The sequence below is a fragment of the Lepisosteus oculatus genome, chromosome 3 (assembly GCF_040954835.1).
Source record: "Lepisosteus oculatus isolate fLepOcu1 chromosome 3, fLepOcu1.hap2, whole genome shotgun sequence".
NCBI classification, from domain to species: domain Eukaryota; kingdom Metazoa; phylum Chordata; class Actinopteri; order Semionotiformes; family Lepisosteidae; genus Lepisosteus; species Lepisosteus oculatus.
Window position 1 is genome coordinate 57,585,811 of NC_090698.1, and position 13,786 is coordinate 57,599,596.

General features: G+C 37.2%; 1 protein-coding gene across 2 annotated transcripts in view; it reads right to left on the reverse strand.

Annotated features, from left to right (window-relative positions):
• dock8 (dedicator of cytokinesis 8) overlaps positions 1-13,786 on the reverse strand; it is an 83,308-nt gene that overhangs the window by 47,626 nt on the left and 21,896 nt on the right. For both annotated transcript variants that reach the window (XM_006626867.3, XM_015367848.2), the window contains 9 exons: positions 10,770-10,945; positions 9,950-10,021; positions 8,370-8,478; positions 5,119-5,331; positions 3,558-3,643; positions 2,811-2,877; positions 1,759-1,908; positions 939-1,019; positions 133-292 (listed from right to left, as the gene is read on the reverse strand). In XM_006626867.3, the coding sequence (XP_006626930.2) occupies positions 133-292; positions 939-1,019; positions 1,759-1,908; positions 2,811-2,877; positions 3,558-3,643; positions 5,119-5,331; positions 8,370-8,478; positions 9,950-10,021; positions 10,770-10,945 (1,114 nt within the window). The remainder of the gene's footprint in view (positions 1-132; positions 293-938; positions 1,020-1,758; positions 1,909-2,810; positions 2,878-3,557; positions 3,644-5,118; positions 5,332-8,369; positions 8,479-9,949; positions 10,022-10,769; positions 10,946-13,786) is intronic.

Below are 13,786 nucleotides of genomic sequence, written 5' to 3' on the forward strand. Positions count from 1 at the left end.
ATTTGCAGCAAGGAGAAAACTTCCCAGTGAATATCTAAGATTTTAGCCACAAAACCTGGTAAAAGTAGTTTAGTCCTCAGAAATCAGAAATCTGTCTTTTTAAAATTATCATAAGCACTTCTGATTACTTACCATTCATACCCTCAGATTCTGCAGGATCTCTATCAATGGTGGCAGTACTGATCACATTCATAATGTTCACTGTGGCCCATGCAAAAGGCATTCTGTATTTTCCCAGTCTCTGGCAGAAGGATTCAGCTTGATTTTTTAGCTTCTCCAGCTTGTCCTTATTCTGAAAATAGAAATGATCATAAAAGCATAAGCCATTAAATAGTACTGTATGTCTTCCCTTCAGCGTTTTTGCATAACTGCCAGCCATGTTCATCTTATTAATGATAAAGCTCTATTGCAGATACAGAGTCTAGAGCAAGACCAGACATTAACACCTGCTGCTGTCACTGCAATACATCTGATGGAAAGCACGCGACACAAGGAGGTTAACATATCAGTGCCAAAAGTAGCACACAAACCAGGATCTTCCAGGTAAAAAGCCTTTAACCTCAATCACAGGACCACTCAGCCTCATGAAAGGCTTGTTTTTTTCATACAATACATTCAGAACAAAAGATCGGTAAAATCACCAAAAGATTAAAACAATAAACTTTAAAATACTTTCATAACAAAAATGTGGAAACGGAACCTGTTCACACCTGCAGTGGTACGTGGCATTAATCAATGGTAATGCAAAATTACAAGAAATCTTATTTGTGTTTTGTCAAATCAGCTAGTTATCTTCATCTTCTGAACAAGCCAACCAACAAACAAGTGTAAAACACAATGCTGTGGTTTGGTGACTTCACACTAGAGTATGAAATGGAAGTTTTAGAACTTAATGAAAATGATTAATGAAAATTGTTGCATTGCAGCACAAGCTTTACCTTCGCAGTGTCACTCTCTCTCATCACCATGTAGGGGTCTGCACACTCTCCAATCTCCCCCTGCTGGAGCACCTTCTCAATCTGAAACACAACACAACACAGTCACCTTTGAGCATCACACAGCTGGGGTCCAATGGCCTGTGCTTCTACTATCAAGGACTACCCAACCTGAGAAGCATAACAGATCCTGGAGTGCAGGACAAACACTAAATACCTATATCCCAAAAACAATTGCAACTGCTAACTGCTTTCTCTGCCTGAACACATGTTCAGGACCTTCTCCGTTTAAAGTAACAACTGTTTATTGCTTTCAGGATTACAATAATCTTGAAACTTGAGCCGCAGCACATAAATTTCATTACAGAGAGTTTGGTCTTTTCAGGTGACAGAAATCTCGGATTTTATTCCAAGTCTTAATGAATTCCAGCTGTTTCATTAGGGTTTAAAAGGTGAGGAATGCAATTTAAATTGCGACGTGCTCCACATTTTTTCACAGTATTTTGTGCACATAACAAAAAATATAATTCTGGAGAAGCAGAATAACCCAACCTGTCTCAAAATACTTGAATTACGTACAAAGTGGATCGATAGATTGACAGGAGCCCACTCTGTCACTGCTGAGACTGCAGGTGATGCAGAGATGAGTGTGTTACCTCCTGTAAGACTTTCCAAAGCAATACGAATTTTGTAAGCTAGTTTACTGCTCCTTGGCAGGTGTGGCGCCACACTGGCACGAAGCTGGGCTCATCTCATCAGTGTGCTTTGTGACTCGGGCGTGTCATTAATGTTCACACCAGTGGAGATTCATGGGAGGACACACCTTGATGACAAGGTAGATGTCTGGCGAGGGGTAGGTGATGGAGAAGATGGCCGATCTGGCCAGGCTGGCGGGGGAGATGTGAGGCGTGTGTGGGCGGAGGAACCCTCTCAGCTGGTCACAGTTCAGGTCGCAGTAAAAATTCTCAGAGATCTGAAACACAAAGTCTTGCCTGTCAAACTACAACAACAACAACAATAATTACTTTTATTTTTAAAGTATCTTTGCAAACCCAAGGACGTGTTGTATAGCGATACAGAAAAAGGCCCCCCAAAAAAGTACAATAAAAACTAAAAGAAAAAAAATATGCAAGAACATACAGGTTCGTAGAGCTAGAATGTAAAACAATCCAACACAGGCCCTAGTAAAAAGGTGAGTTTTGAGTTTGGATTTGAAGAGAGTCACAGAATATGTCTCTCGTGGAGTCAGAGGAAGGGGATTCCATAACAAAGGAGCAGGGACAGAAAAGGCACAGTCACCAAAAGTCCGAGATTTAGTCTTAGGTACAGTGAGCAAAGGACCAGCCTCTACTACACGGAGCCTGTGAGGAGGAGAGTATACATGAAAGAGTTCAGATTTTTTTAAAGCCCTAAAAGTCAGTAACAAGAATTACAATAGAAAAAGAACAGGCAGGAGTCTCTGAAACATGAGAATAATTAAGTTCTTCCACAGACTGATGGCTGCGGTTTAGTTCAACAGTTTCACTTATAGACTCTTGTCTGAGAGTCATGTCTAGGTGGGGTAATAAAATTTTGTAACAAACTTTTTAAACTTTAGGTGTTTTCACTGGTAACACAAAACCCTCAGTAATAAAAGCCACAGGAAACTGACAGAAATGTAAAACATTTTACTGTGGTGCTTTTTGTATCACTATTTACAAGTCTTATTTCCGTTTCTTACATTAAATCATGCCTTCCCAAAATAGTATAAAAGACACATTCAACCAATGAACGACATGATAATGTAGGTACATGATATCGGGGTCACATATTCTTTATTAATATAAATAAGACTTTCAGCAAATCTTTACACATTGAGATTTAAACTTTGGTTACCTTTTTCTTCTCTTTTAAATCATATAAGGCCAAAGTTGCAAACACTGGCTCTACTTCTATCTCAAACCTGAAAAAAAAGAAACAAGTGAGCACAAGATAACATTCTCATGAATGATGCACAAAGTAATATGTTTATTTGGATTGCAGTCTTCAGTGAAGATCACAGAAGTATATATATAAATAAAAAACAAAATTCCAAAGCGGGTCTTGGATTGCTTTTATTTCAACATGCTTTTTCAAATGATCCTCATAATCTGAAATAAACCAACTTTATTAAATTCCTCATATTAATATCTGAGTCAAAAAGACTGTTTCAGGATTTCACAGAGGAATGACAGTAATAACAATTTAATAAGTACTCAAGCTGATTATGCTGCTCTGCAATAGAGAGAGGTTTTTATGCAGATTTCTTAAATAAATATCCAAATAGTTATAAACCAGTCAGGCAAACTGGAACGTTGAGCACCGTATTCTGATGAAACAATCTCCAGCAGCCCCAAATCACATTAAAATACTTTCATGTTTAACTTAGTAGTGACAATAAATATGACAGCACTTCCATTTAACAAAAATAAAACACAATAACTAATTCTTTAACTCTGAAATTTGTCATATTAGCATTTGCACTTTATGATAATGTAATTTAAGACAATTGGCAAATTCTAGGATACTGTACACCTCTTTGTTCAGTACTATTTCTACAGACACAATCAGAGAGATTAAATGAGTGAAAAAGTGGAACATTACTTTATAGCCTGGCATTTAAGAAGAATCCTATGGCCAATGTGTTCCTTCGGACATTCAGGAATTGGCCTTATTTCCACAGCATCTTCCTAATACCAAACAAAACAGAAACCACGTTAATACACAAAGCCTCTCATGTACTTCCATTATACACCTGGAAGTAATGTGAGATCAGATCAATATAGCATGTGAGATCTAATAGCACTGTCATTTATAAATGTGTCGTACCAGCTTTTGGGAAATTCGAAAATAACCGGTGGGTTAACTTTAAAGAACAAATAGGTACTCAAATAATGAGTAGAAAAAAAACAATTTACAATCATGGAATGTAATTTCATTCAGAGGTAAAATAAACCATGCAATAACTACCCAAAATGGTTTAAATAAAGCAAGGTAAAGCAAATAGCACAGGTATGGTACACTTTCTTGTCTTTGAACCACTGCAAGCACTTTGTTGTTCTTTGCATTCTGCTCCATATGTCTCTGCTTGTCCAGATTTTCTACATCTAAAGGCTTTATAGAAAAATTGTAAAGGTACACAAGGCAGTGTAGTCATTGAATTACATATGTCAATAAGGAAAAGAGAGTTCACTTGCATAACAGTGCTTAAATGAAAATTAATGAAACAAAGTTAGTGAAAACTAGAATGACTGAATCTAAAACAGCCTTTAAAGGGATTGAAGACTTGTTCTTAATTTGATCTTAAACTACATTTTTGGAAATTGAAGGTTTTTCACTGCACTCTCAAACTGCAATGTTTATATAATATATTACAATAGACAAAGTGAGGCTGTACGGTTGTACCTTTTCTTTAATACCAACAATATGAAAAAATGTACCATACATGTCTCTTATATGAGAAACACAAAGAATTCAACTTTCTGCTGAATGTGCTTGTGCAATGATGATGCAGTAAATACAATTCTCTTTATGCTTGAGAAATCCATGAATTTCTTAAAAATATATAAGACATGTCCGAGGACTGCAGATGGAGAACATGATGAATGCTTTCAATTTACGAATTAAGGAATGGTAATAGTGTAACATTTGCTCTTTTTATAGCAAAGGTCCATCCAACCATTTTCTAATCTCTTCTTCCAATTCAGAGTCGAAGAGGAGCAGGTTCTATCCCGGCAAGCAACAGGCACAGGGCAGGGTACACCCTGGACAGGACACCAGTCCATCACAGGGTAGACACAGACACGCACACACTCACACCTAGGGCCAATTTTCCCAGAAGCCAATTGACCTACAATACCAGTATGGTTTTTTTTTTTGGACTGTGAGAGGAAACTGGAACACCAACCCACGTAAACATGGAAAGAACATGCATACGGATAACAACCCAGGTCCGGAAACTGAATCCCAGAACCCCAGCGCTGCAAGGAAGCAATGCTAACCACTGCGCCACATTGCCGACATTATAGCAAATCATTTCTTCTATTCAATTAACCTGTAGCACCCAAAAGTAACTGTGACCAACCTTTTATTCAAAGTTCGAGACTTCGCGTTTTGTATTAATTGTAGCGAGCCCTACAAGTCCCTGACAAAGCCCCACACTTGCCTCGTCAGTAGGCGGGTAGAGTGCGAAGAGCTCTGGGTGCCGGCTGGCCTGACGAGCCTCCTGGTTCTGTCGGTCCAGGTCCTCGGGGTTGCTGAACTTTAGGAGGTTCTCCACCCGGCTGTCGGGCTGCAGTCCGCGCAGGTCGAAGTCTGAGGAAGTGAGGGTGGCCCGTCCGGAGTCGTCACACAGAACTGACAGCGCCGGAGGCTTCGCCTGCAGGGCCAGACAGCACTCAAAAAAATCAAACCTGAGCAATGTTCCACCTAACAAATGCATGACTCTTGTATTGCTTGACCACTGTCCTTGCATGATTTCTTATTTATATATTTTTTTTTTAATGTACTAGCATCTTTGAATCTTTCTCAGGCCACTTTATCTGATGGAATTAAAACAAGGCTTTATGTTGCGTAATGGCATTGAATTGCACCATTTTACAAAACCTTGCCGTTTAATAACAAAGCAGCCTGTTTCTTTAAGATATATTTTTTTTCATTGTTCACATTCACCATCTCTTTTATGAAATGTGTCATACCAAATAAACCAAATATAATTCATTTCCACTGAACCACTGAAATGCTCAAAATACAGAACAAACTGAACTTTAACACAACACGAGCAAACAACAGAGTTAACACTCTACATTTATAGTCAGTCTCGGAGTACACTTTAAAAAATTTCTACCCATGAACCTAACCTTAATATACTCTTAATTAACAGAGTTTGACCACATATCTCCACGACATAAACACTGACATCATCTGATCAACAAATGCACAATTCTACATTAGGTAAAATAATCTACAGTGGCATAATAGCATTGTCCTTCAAAAGCAGAAAAATACATTTTTTACAGTCTACAACTGCTTCTGAGTTCTATATAATGAATGTTATGTGCAGGAGCATTGTTCAGCACCTGATTTTGTTATGTACTTTTATTTTTTACCATCAGTGTACTTAATATTCCCCATAGATGGTTTTGGATCTTTCTGCTAACCACAGAGATCTTTTTGTAATATTCTGTAGCTCAGCTGCCTGCTTTCAGGCTACATGGATTCCAAAGTCCTCGCTTCTGTGTGACATAATAGAGCAACCTAAATAGTCACTGGGTTCTCAGGTTCTCTAGACGATTGCTAATTAACAGAAACTACAGAAGAGACACATTAGGTTAACAATAGGCCATTTTAGCTCAAACAAATTCTTGTACCCATGGAGTCCACAGCTAAAACAACAGCTTTCAGTAAAGCAATTAAGATTTTTGGCTCATGCTGCTTGAGACTAAACTCAATGAATATTCACAGCAGAATTTGTTTGCATACTTTAAATAAACAATGAAATTCATTCATCTGGGAAACTGCATGTGAAAGGTGTATTGCCTCCTCTTTAGCAGACAAGAGTGCAGCAAAATCCATTTTAAATAAAATATGGTATACATCAAACAATATCCACAAAGAAAAAATCACATAAGCTTCAACAATCTTTCATTTCTACCTCTGAAATGCAATTAGTTTAATAATGATCCACAAGTGAAGCCTTATGAAAACAGCTGTGCTTTACAAGAAAACATACACAAGTTTTGAGTTCTTCACTTAGTACCATGGTCACAAAACTGCCACAGAGCAGAATCTGATCTTTTAACTCCTGAAAGGAATTTTAAGCTTAAGTAAATGCCAGTTTCACTTGTATATGAATGAAAAAAAATCTTCATTTGATTTGCACCAACTCTTATGATCTCACACCATTCTGGTGTGCAAATGGGACCACTCTCAGCTTTCCACAAAGTGTGAGTTTACACAACTTCCTGCAACAATATATCTTCATAACCACTCCCAACACACTCAGAAAAGTGCAGGAATGGTCCGAGGACACTATACATTAAGCTGCATACTAAAAGACCAGGTATGTAATACAAGCCTATTTAACATCATACCAAAATAATCAAAAGGTATTAGATGTAAGTATTTAAAAATAATAAGTTCAAATTTGTCATTTTGTTTTTAGCCTAGATTTTTTGTATATTTGTTATTCATACTTGTTGGCTGTTATGGTGCATTTTAAACCACAATAAATGTAAAATGTACACAATAATGTACACAGTAAAACCTCCAATTTACACCACAAATTAGGATAAATTTCCAGGTATGCACAACACCATATTCTGGGATTCAGAACAAGCCAAGACTTCTGATGATGTGCTGTGGCCTTATTAAATTGTAAAGAAAAAGGCTTGTGAATACATCTCCTTTAATCCAATAGAAATATTGCTCTTAACATCGAGACAGGTTTGCTAACAAATAATAGTTATTTGTTAACTCTGCATGCAGATCACATTTCTGCTGTGAAATATCTGCTGCAAACCTGTACTTCACGCTTGTACATCACATTACAATAGTCAATACAGTGTCTAGTGAGCAGGAAGGGCTGCCTCACTTCACAGTTCATGGGAACTAAAATTTGAGTTTTCGACAACATAGTGACTTACTTACATTTTAAAAAAATCACGATTTTGTGCTTAATTTGAATTTTTTTATATTTCTATAACATCAATGAATATATTTTGTTACCAACATTTAATAGCCAGTCTGAGAAATTGGGACTACAGTTCCCCTTTAATAGCTTTTATAAATACTTTTTATCCTCTTTCAACAAGAAAAGGTAAATATCTGCTGACTGAAACTCATTTACTTGTTCCTTTTTCAGTTCTTCAATGATTTCTTAGTCTAATATATGAAATATTTGCATAATTACTTTAGAACGAGTTTGAGAAAACAAAACTTGCATATCCAATTACACAATGGCAGAAACTGTATATCGTTACAAAATGTCTCTGTATGAGTTCGGGATGCTAATGACAGAGTATACAGTATCTGGCTATGGTGTTAGAATTATAATGATATATTATATGTAGCTTTCTGTCAAATATACAGAAAATAATTTAACACATGTCATTTAACACAGTGAGCAATTCATATTACTTCAGTGTTGTGATTGTCACAGGTCAAAATGCAGGAAGTTTAGAGTCTGACATTTATTTAATTCAGACATAAACATATAAAGCTGAACTTTGTACAGTACATTAGCCATCAGCAGTCTGAAAGTGTCTGAGTGCACTCTCCTGGACAGTTTACAGAATAAGACAAATAGTGTTTGGTTCAAAGATAAGTCTTGTCAACAGAACATTTTATACAATTAATAAAAGAATGCTGGACAGTTTTTGGAGAGATGTAGCACAAAACTGCTCATTTAGTGCTTACCGAGTATTCTTGGTTATCAGGCTGCACATCAGATTCAAAGGTTTGTTTCTGTAACCTTTTGTGCAGCCCAGTTCTCTCAGAATATATACTCCAGCCATCTCCCTGGAACCTGAAAACAGGGAAGAGTTTCCATAACATAGTATGTGCTTCTCAAAAAGGAGTAAATAAAAAGTATACAACATACAAAAATTAAAACAGATTGCTGGAAATAATTCTCTGGTTCATATGTAACCTTGTACTGCATTAAAGACCAATGAGATCTTTAGTCAAGCAGATTTTTGAGTTGTTTTTGATCCTTTGATTGTCAAGGACTTGGGAAACAAAACAATCTATTGATCAAATAAATCTCCAGTCTGGGAGATGGGCATCACTGGCCTAACCGATGAGCATAAATGTGCTGTGATTGATTCATTAATGTGAGTGCTTCCCAAAAACCACTAAGGTATGAGGTTATCATTTCAACAGTGTCCTGAACTCATTTCTTAAGCAATGAGTATTGCTTCTTCTCATGCACAGTATTTGAACACAGAGGTCTTAAAGATAGTTAAAAAATCAGCCGCTTCTACAAGACAGTATCTCATTATAAATATCACAGATTTTATGCGGAACACAAGTATTTTGCCAATCAAATGAACAAATGAAATACTGTATGGTGAAAAATATTTTCAAATATCTTTTTATATATCTGACTTTCTCAAATTACCTTTTAGCTATATGAATATCTTTAAAAAACAAGTCAGTTCATACTGTTGCAACATTTACTACTACTAATTTATTGGTCTGACACTTTTATCCAGTGTGATAGAAATGTGCACCCATTTGTACAGCAGGGTATTTTTCTGGAGCAGTCTGAGTGAGGTTGTTTGCTCAGGTGTACAACAGCAGTGTCTAACCAGAGATGTGAAGCCACAAATTTCCAGTTACAAATCCAAAACCCAAACAACTGCTCTACATTGCTGTCTTTTTTAAATTTAGTACTGAAACCTTTGTAACGGTATTGTATAGACCAGGAGTGCTATAATTTTATGCTATAATATTGCTCTATTCTCTCTGCAAATACTGCAAGGGCTGAATAAAAAACTAAAAAAATATAAAATAATCTGAATAAAGTATATCAACAATATATATATATATTAACAAAGAATCAGAAGAGATATTCAAGTAAAAGTTTGGGATGGGATGAGTGTTGTCGAGTTGGTGGCGACCCTATGGACAGTTCCACTGTCACTAGTGTTTTCATAACAAGATACAGAAGTAGACTGCCAGGCCTTTCTTCCACGCAGATAGTGCGAGCGTTGTAGCCGTTCAAGGTAACGTGATCACCCGCCGCCAACACGGTGCCCAGCATGGGTTATTAGAGAACCTTGCACCCGACGCAGGACACAAACCCATTACCCTGAGCTCTACCAACAGAGCTGGTTGGGGCTAAGTAATAGTTATAGCTCTCGACAAATATTTGCGTTTAGAGCATAAATATCTATTCACGCTCACACGTGTTATATGACATTGCTCATCTGAAGACGTCCGGTCCCGGCTGGAAAGTGTGAGGAGCTGAGGAAAGTGCAGGGGGCGTGGCTCACCTCCTGCTGACAGTCAGCCATGGCTGTGTGTAGGACTGAACACAGTCCCTGACGTGGGGATCCAGCTCCTCCCTGTGAGGGACAGAGCAGAAGACACTGAACTGGGTGGACAAACTCCTGCACACTCGCTTCTCGTTTCAAGACAGCTAGCATTTCAGTCAGAATAAGAAGCAAAAGAAGATGAGGAGGAAGTATTTCATATAGCGCCTTTAGAAAATATCTCCTCAAAGAGCTTTACAGGAAAGGTAAACAAAAAAACTGATAAAAATTGTCAAAGAAATTGTTTTAAAAAATGACAAAGATTTTTACTATACTATATACATATAAATATGGGGATTTGTATTTCCTCTGACATGCTTCTGAAACATTTCCTGAAAATCAAGGCAATAAAACTAATGAAGTAAGGTCTATTTTTTTCCTGCAAGCTATTCCTGTTTAAAAAAAAGTCCTACTGGACTGTCATCTCCATTAGGATCTAAAGGGAAATGGAATTTAAGCCCCAAACAAATTATTGCAAGCGATATTCAGATAAATATGTCCTGCACTCTAAACTTGGGGTCATAAACCAGGAGTGTCAAGAAACCCAAGTGAACTGACAGGATAAGTCATATTATTAACGTGGGGCCTCCACAGTAGAACTGCACCTGAAGGAAATGTTTGTCAGTGTTGCTGAGTATAAACCTTATTATAATGTTCTCATTAAAAAAGTACAAAATACAGATGCCAGTCATCAGATACCCCTGACAGATCAAACTATTTTTCGCTCATATCTGAATCTGTTAATTGGGCCTCCATGGCGGGTCTTCAAGGGATGATTTACCCGTCCTCTGGGACAGAGTGCTGCACAGTCCTGCACTCCCTCGGGAAAAACTCCACAGCCAGATCATCTTCAGGAAAGTCTCCCAGCTCCTGCATCAGCTCCGAGTCTGCACTGCTCAGCTGAGTCATCAAGAATTCCTCCAGGTCCACTGGCTCCACTGCTTCATAAAACTGAGGCTTAGTGACAAAAAAGAAAAACAGCTCCTTTAAGAAGGGGGCAAGACACACATCTAAAATAGACCAGCATTAGTCCTCTGTTTGTCAGTGTAATGAACGTGCACCTATCATGTCAGGAATGCCTGGGTCAATGGGCAGGAGTGCACAGACATCTACAGCAAAATTCCAAGACACTTCATTATAATTAACTAATAACTAATTAAAGAATAAACTGATTCCTCATATATACTTAGTATATTTCCTTTAAGTTTTTTACAGTTGATAATTTACAAGATGTAATTCAATCTACTACATCTTTAATGTATTTTGAGATTTTCCAAAATACTTTTAAATCATTTTGATGATGCCTTGACAAATGGCATCACCAATTAATTACGGAGGAATACAGAGATTTTCAAACCCTGTGTTGGAAAGTGTAACACAGTGGGATGCCACAGGAATCTTAAAACCATCCAGATTACATGAAACAAGCAAAGTCTTCTGACTCCACATTATAGCCTTTACAGGGTCAGCTAAGGGGATTATCTGTTCACTCAGAGCATAGACAACTTCATTTTAAACATTTTTCATTTCTGGTGGAGGTTGCATTGACTTCACTATTAGACACAGGAAGGGCGGCCAGCTCTACTGCTCAACTCCTGAGGGTCTGTTGATTTTCTTTCATAGAAGCCCCTAATTACCTAATTGGACTAATTATCAGTTATACTGATTTATCCTTTTATCCTTTGAAGACCAGAGCTGGACTCCCCTAGCTTACTTGAAGCTTCTGACTCCTATTGCTAATTTGTATTCATTTTATAGAAGACATAGATGACTTTACAATTATTTCTGGAGTTATAATACTAAACGTTCGCCAAATGAAGGGTATTTAACACTAAGATCAGAGGGCACTTTGGTGCACAGAGTTGCAGTATTCTACAAGTCTAGGAGCCACCAGGCTACTTGAAGCTGATACCCTTTTTTCTTTCAAGAATGACAATTCAATTAGCTACTAGCAACTTAAAGTGCTGAACAGGCCAAATGGCCTCTTCAGGTTAGTAAAGGTTTCTATTTTGTCATCAAATGATACACGAATGAAAATGGGCAGAAATTCTAATTCAAAACCAGGGAAATCAATGAAAGAAGATTATGAAACAGGGAAATACTGTATGAATTGTTTGGATACATAAGGAACCTCAGGCATAGTAAAATACACTAAAAGTGATAAGTGATTTAGACATGTTCAGACATTTTCTAAAAAATTCAACCTGCTGTGCTCCCCTCTCAATTATATAGCCTTAGGGTCACACACAATTCACATTCCAATCTACATTCAGCTACTAATTTTCCATAACTCTGACCTGGAAAACTAAGCCCTACAGAGAGCCAAGAGAGAAACTTAACCCAAAGTTAAATTTCTCTTGCTGTGCTTGCAGGTTTGTCACTCAGGAGTAGAAAAAATGCATTGTTTTTTCCTCCTTGGTCTAGAAAATTTCTGTTATTAACCGTAAATGTAGTGGATTTCAGTCAGATAAAGAATAGCTTAAATCTGTCCCCCTAAAGATTCAGGCAACACATGAATAAATGGCATTGCAAATAAACAGGTGTCAAATTTACGAGGCACACCCATGCAAGATATTATCTCTTCTCTTGCAAACATATATTTTAAGTAGGGCTGCCACTGACGATTATTTTGTAAACGATTAATCTATCGACTATTTGTATTGATTAATCTATTAATCCAACAACTAATTTCACTGAAATAATGCAAGTAGGGATATGAATTGATTAATAGTGACAGCCCTAATTCTAAGTAAAAAAACAACAGTACCAAATAGAATTTTAATACTGTGCTCTGTATATCTGAAATGAAAGCATTTAGAAAAAGGAAGGCATGCAGAATGCTTACAGAGTACGAAGTAAAAAGAAAAAACTATTTCTTGCTTAATCACCACCCCAAAATTAACTAGTTTGATCAAATGCACGGCAAACAGAATTGTACAAATAGATAATCAATAGTATCAGCCACTAAATATTTAAAACCATGTTATTGAACCCACATAAAGATACAATGAATAATAAATGACTTATAGTTTACATACAAAATGAGAATACACTAAACACAATAAGCTGTCAATCTTGAACAAAAAAGCACAATAATATAGGTTATATCTTGTGCATTCCTATGTTCTTTCATTTATGACATGGTTCATATTCTTAGTATCAGATGTCCAAAAGGATTTGTTTTTGCTGGTCTTTTTGGCATATATCACTTTCTATGCTAGTAACAGCTTCCAGCAAAACAGCAAAACAGCAAAACAGCTTCCACCCTTTGAAAATAACTTCCCCAGAAGTGATTGTAAGGATGATCAGAAAACTACAGCCATGCAGAGCTCCGAGCTCCAGTGGTGAAGTTTCAAGATTTGGTGCTCTGTGCATTCTCAGACGGACTTCTCCAAACCATTTCCGCGCTTTCTGCAGCAGACAAACAGCCGGCTTTTGCTGGCATGGTAAAGAATGGCAAACAACCCACTGAGCAAAGCTGCAGCACCGAATCAGTAAAAACACACACAGAATTGAAGTAACAGGAAGAAGCAGGTGATAGAAACTATCCCTTTATTTTGTTCTAAAATAGACTTTTCATTTTTACCACTTCTGAATGAGGTATGCTTTGCTCCCACCAAAAGACAAATTCTGCAATGAAACACAACCAGCATTTTCTCATTTGCTAATTATATGGAGTGATGCCATAGGCATTATCTGATGGACAAAATGCTTAAAATCAATATAAGAGCAAACCCCAATCTAACTGAAATTTTTGCTCATGTTTAAAGACGGCATTCATGAAACAGCACGAGCAGG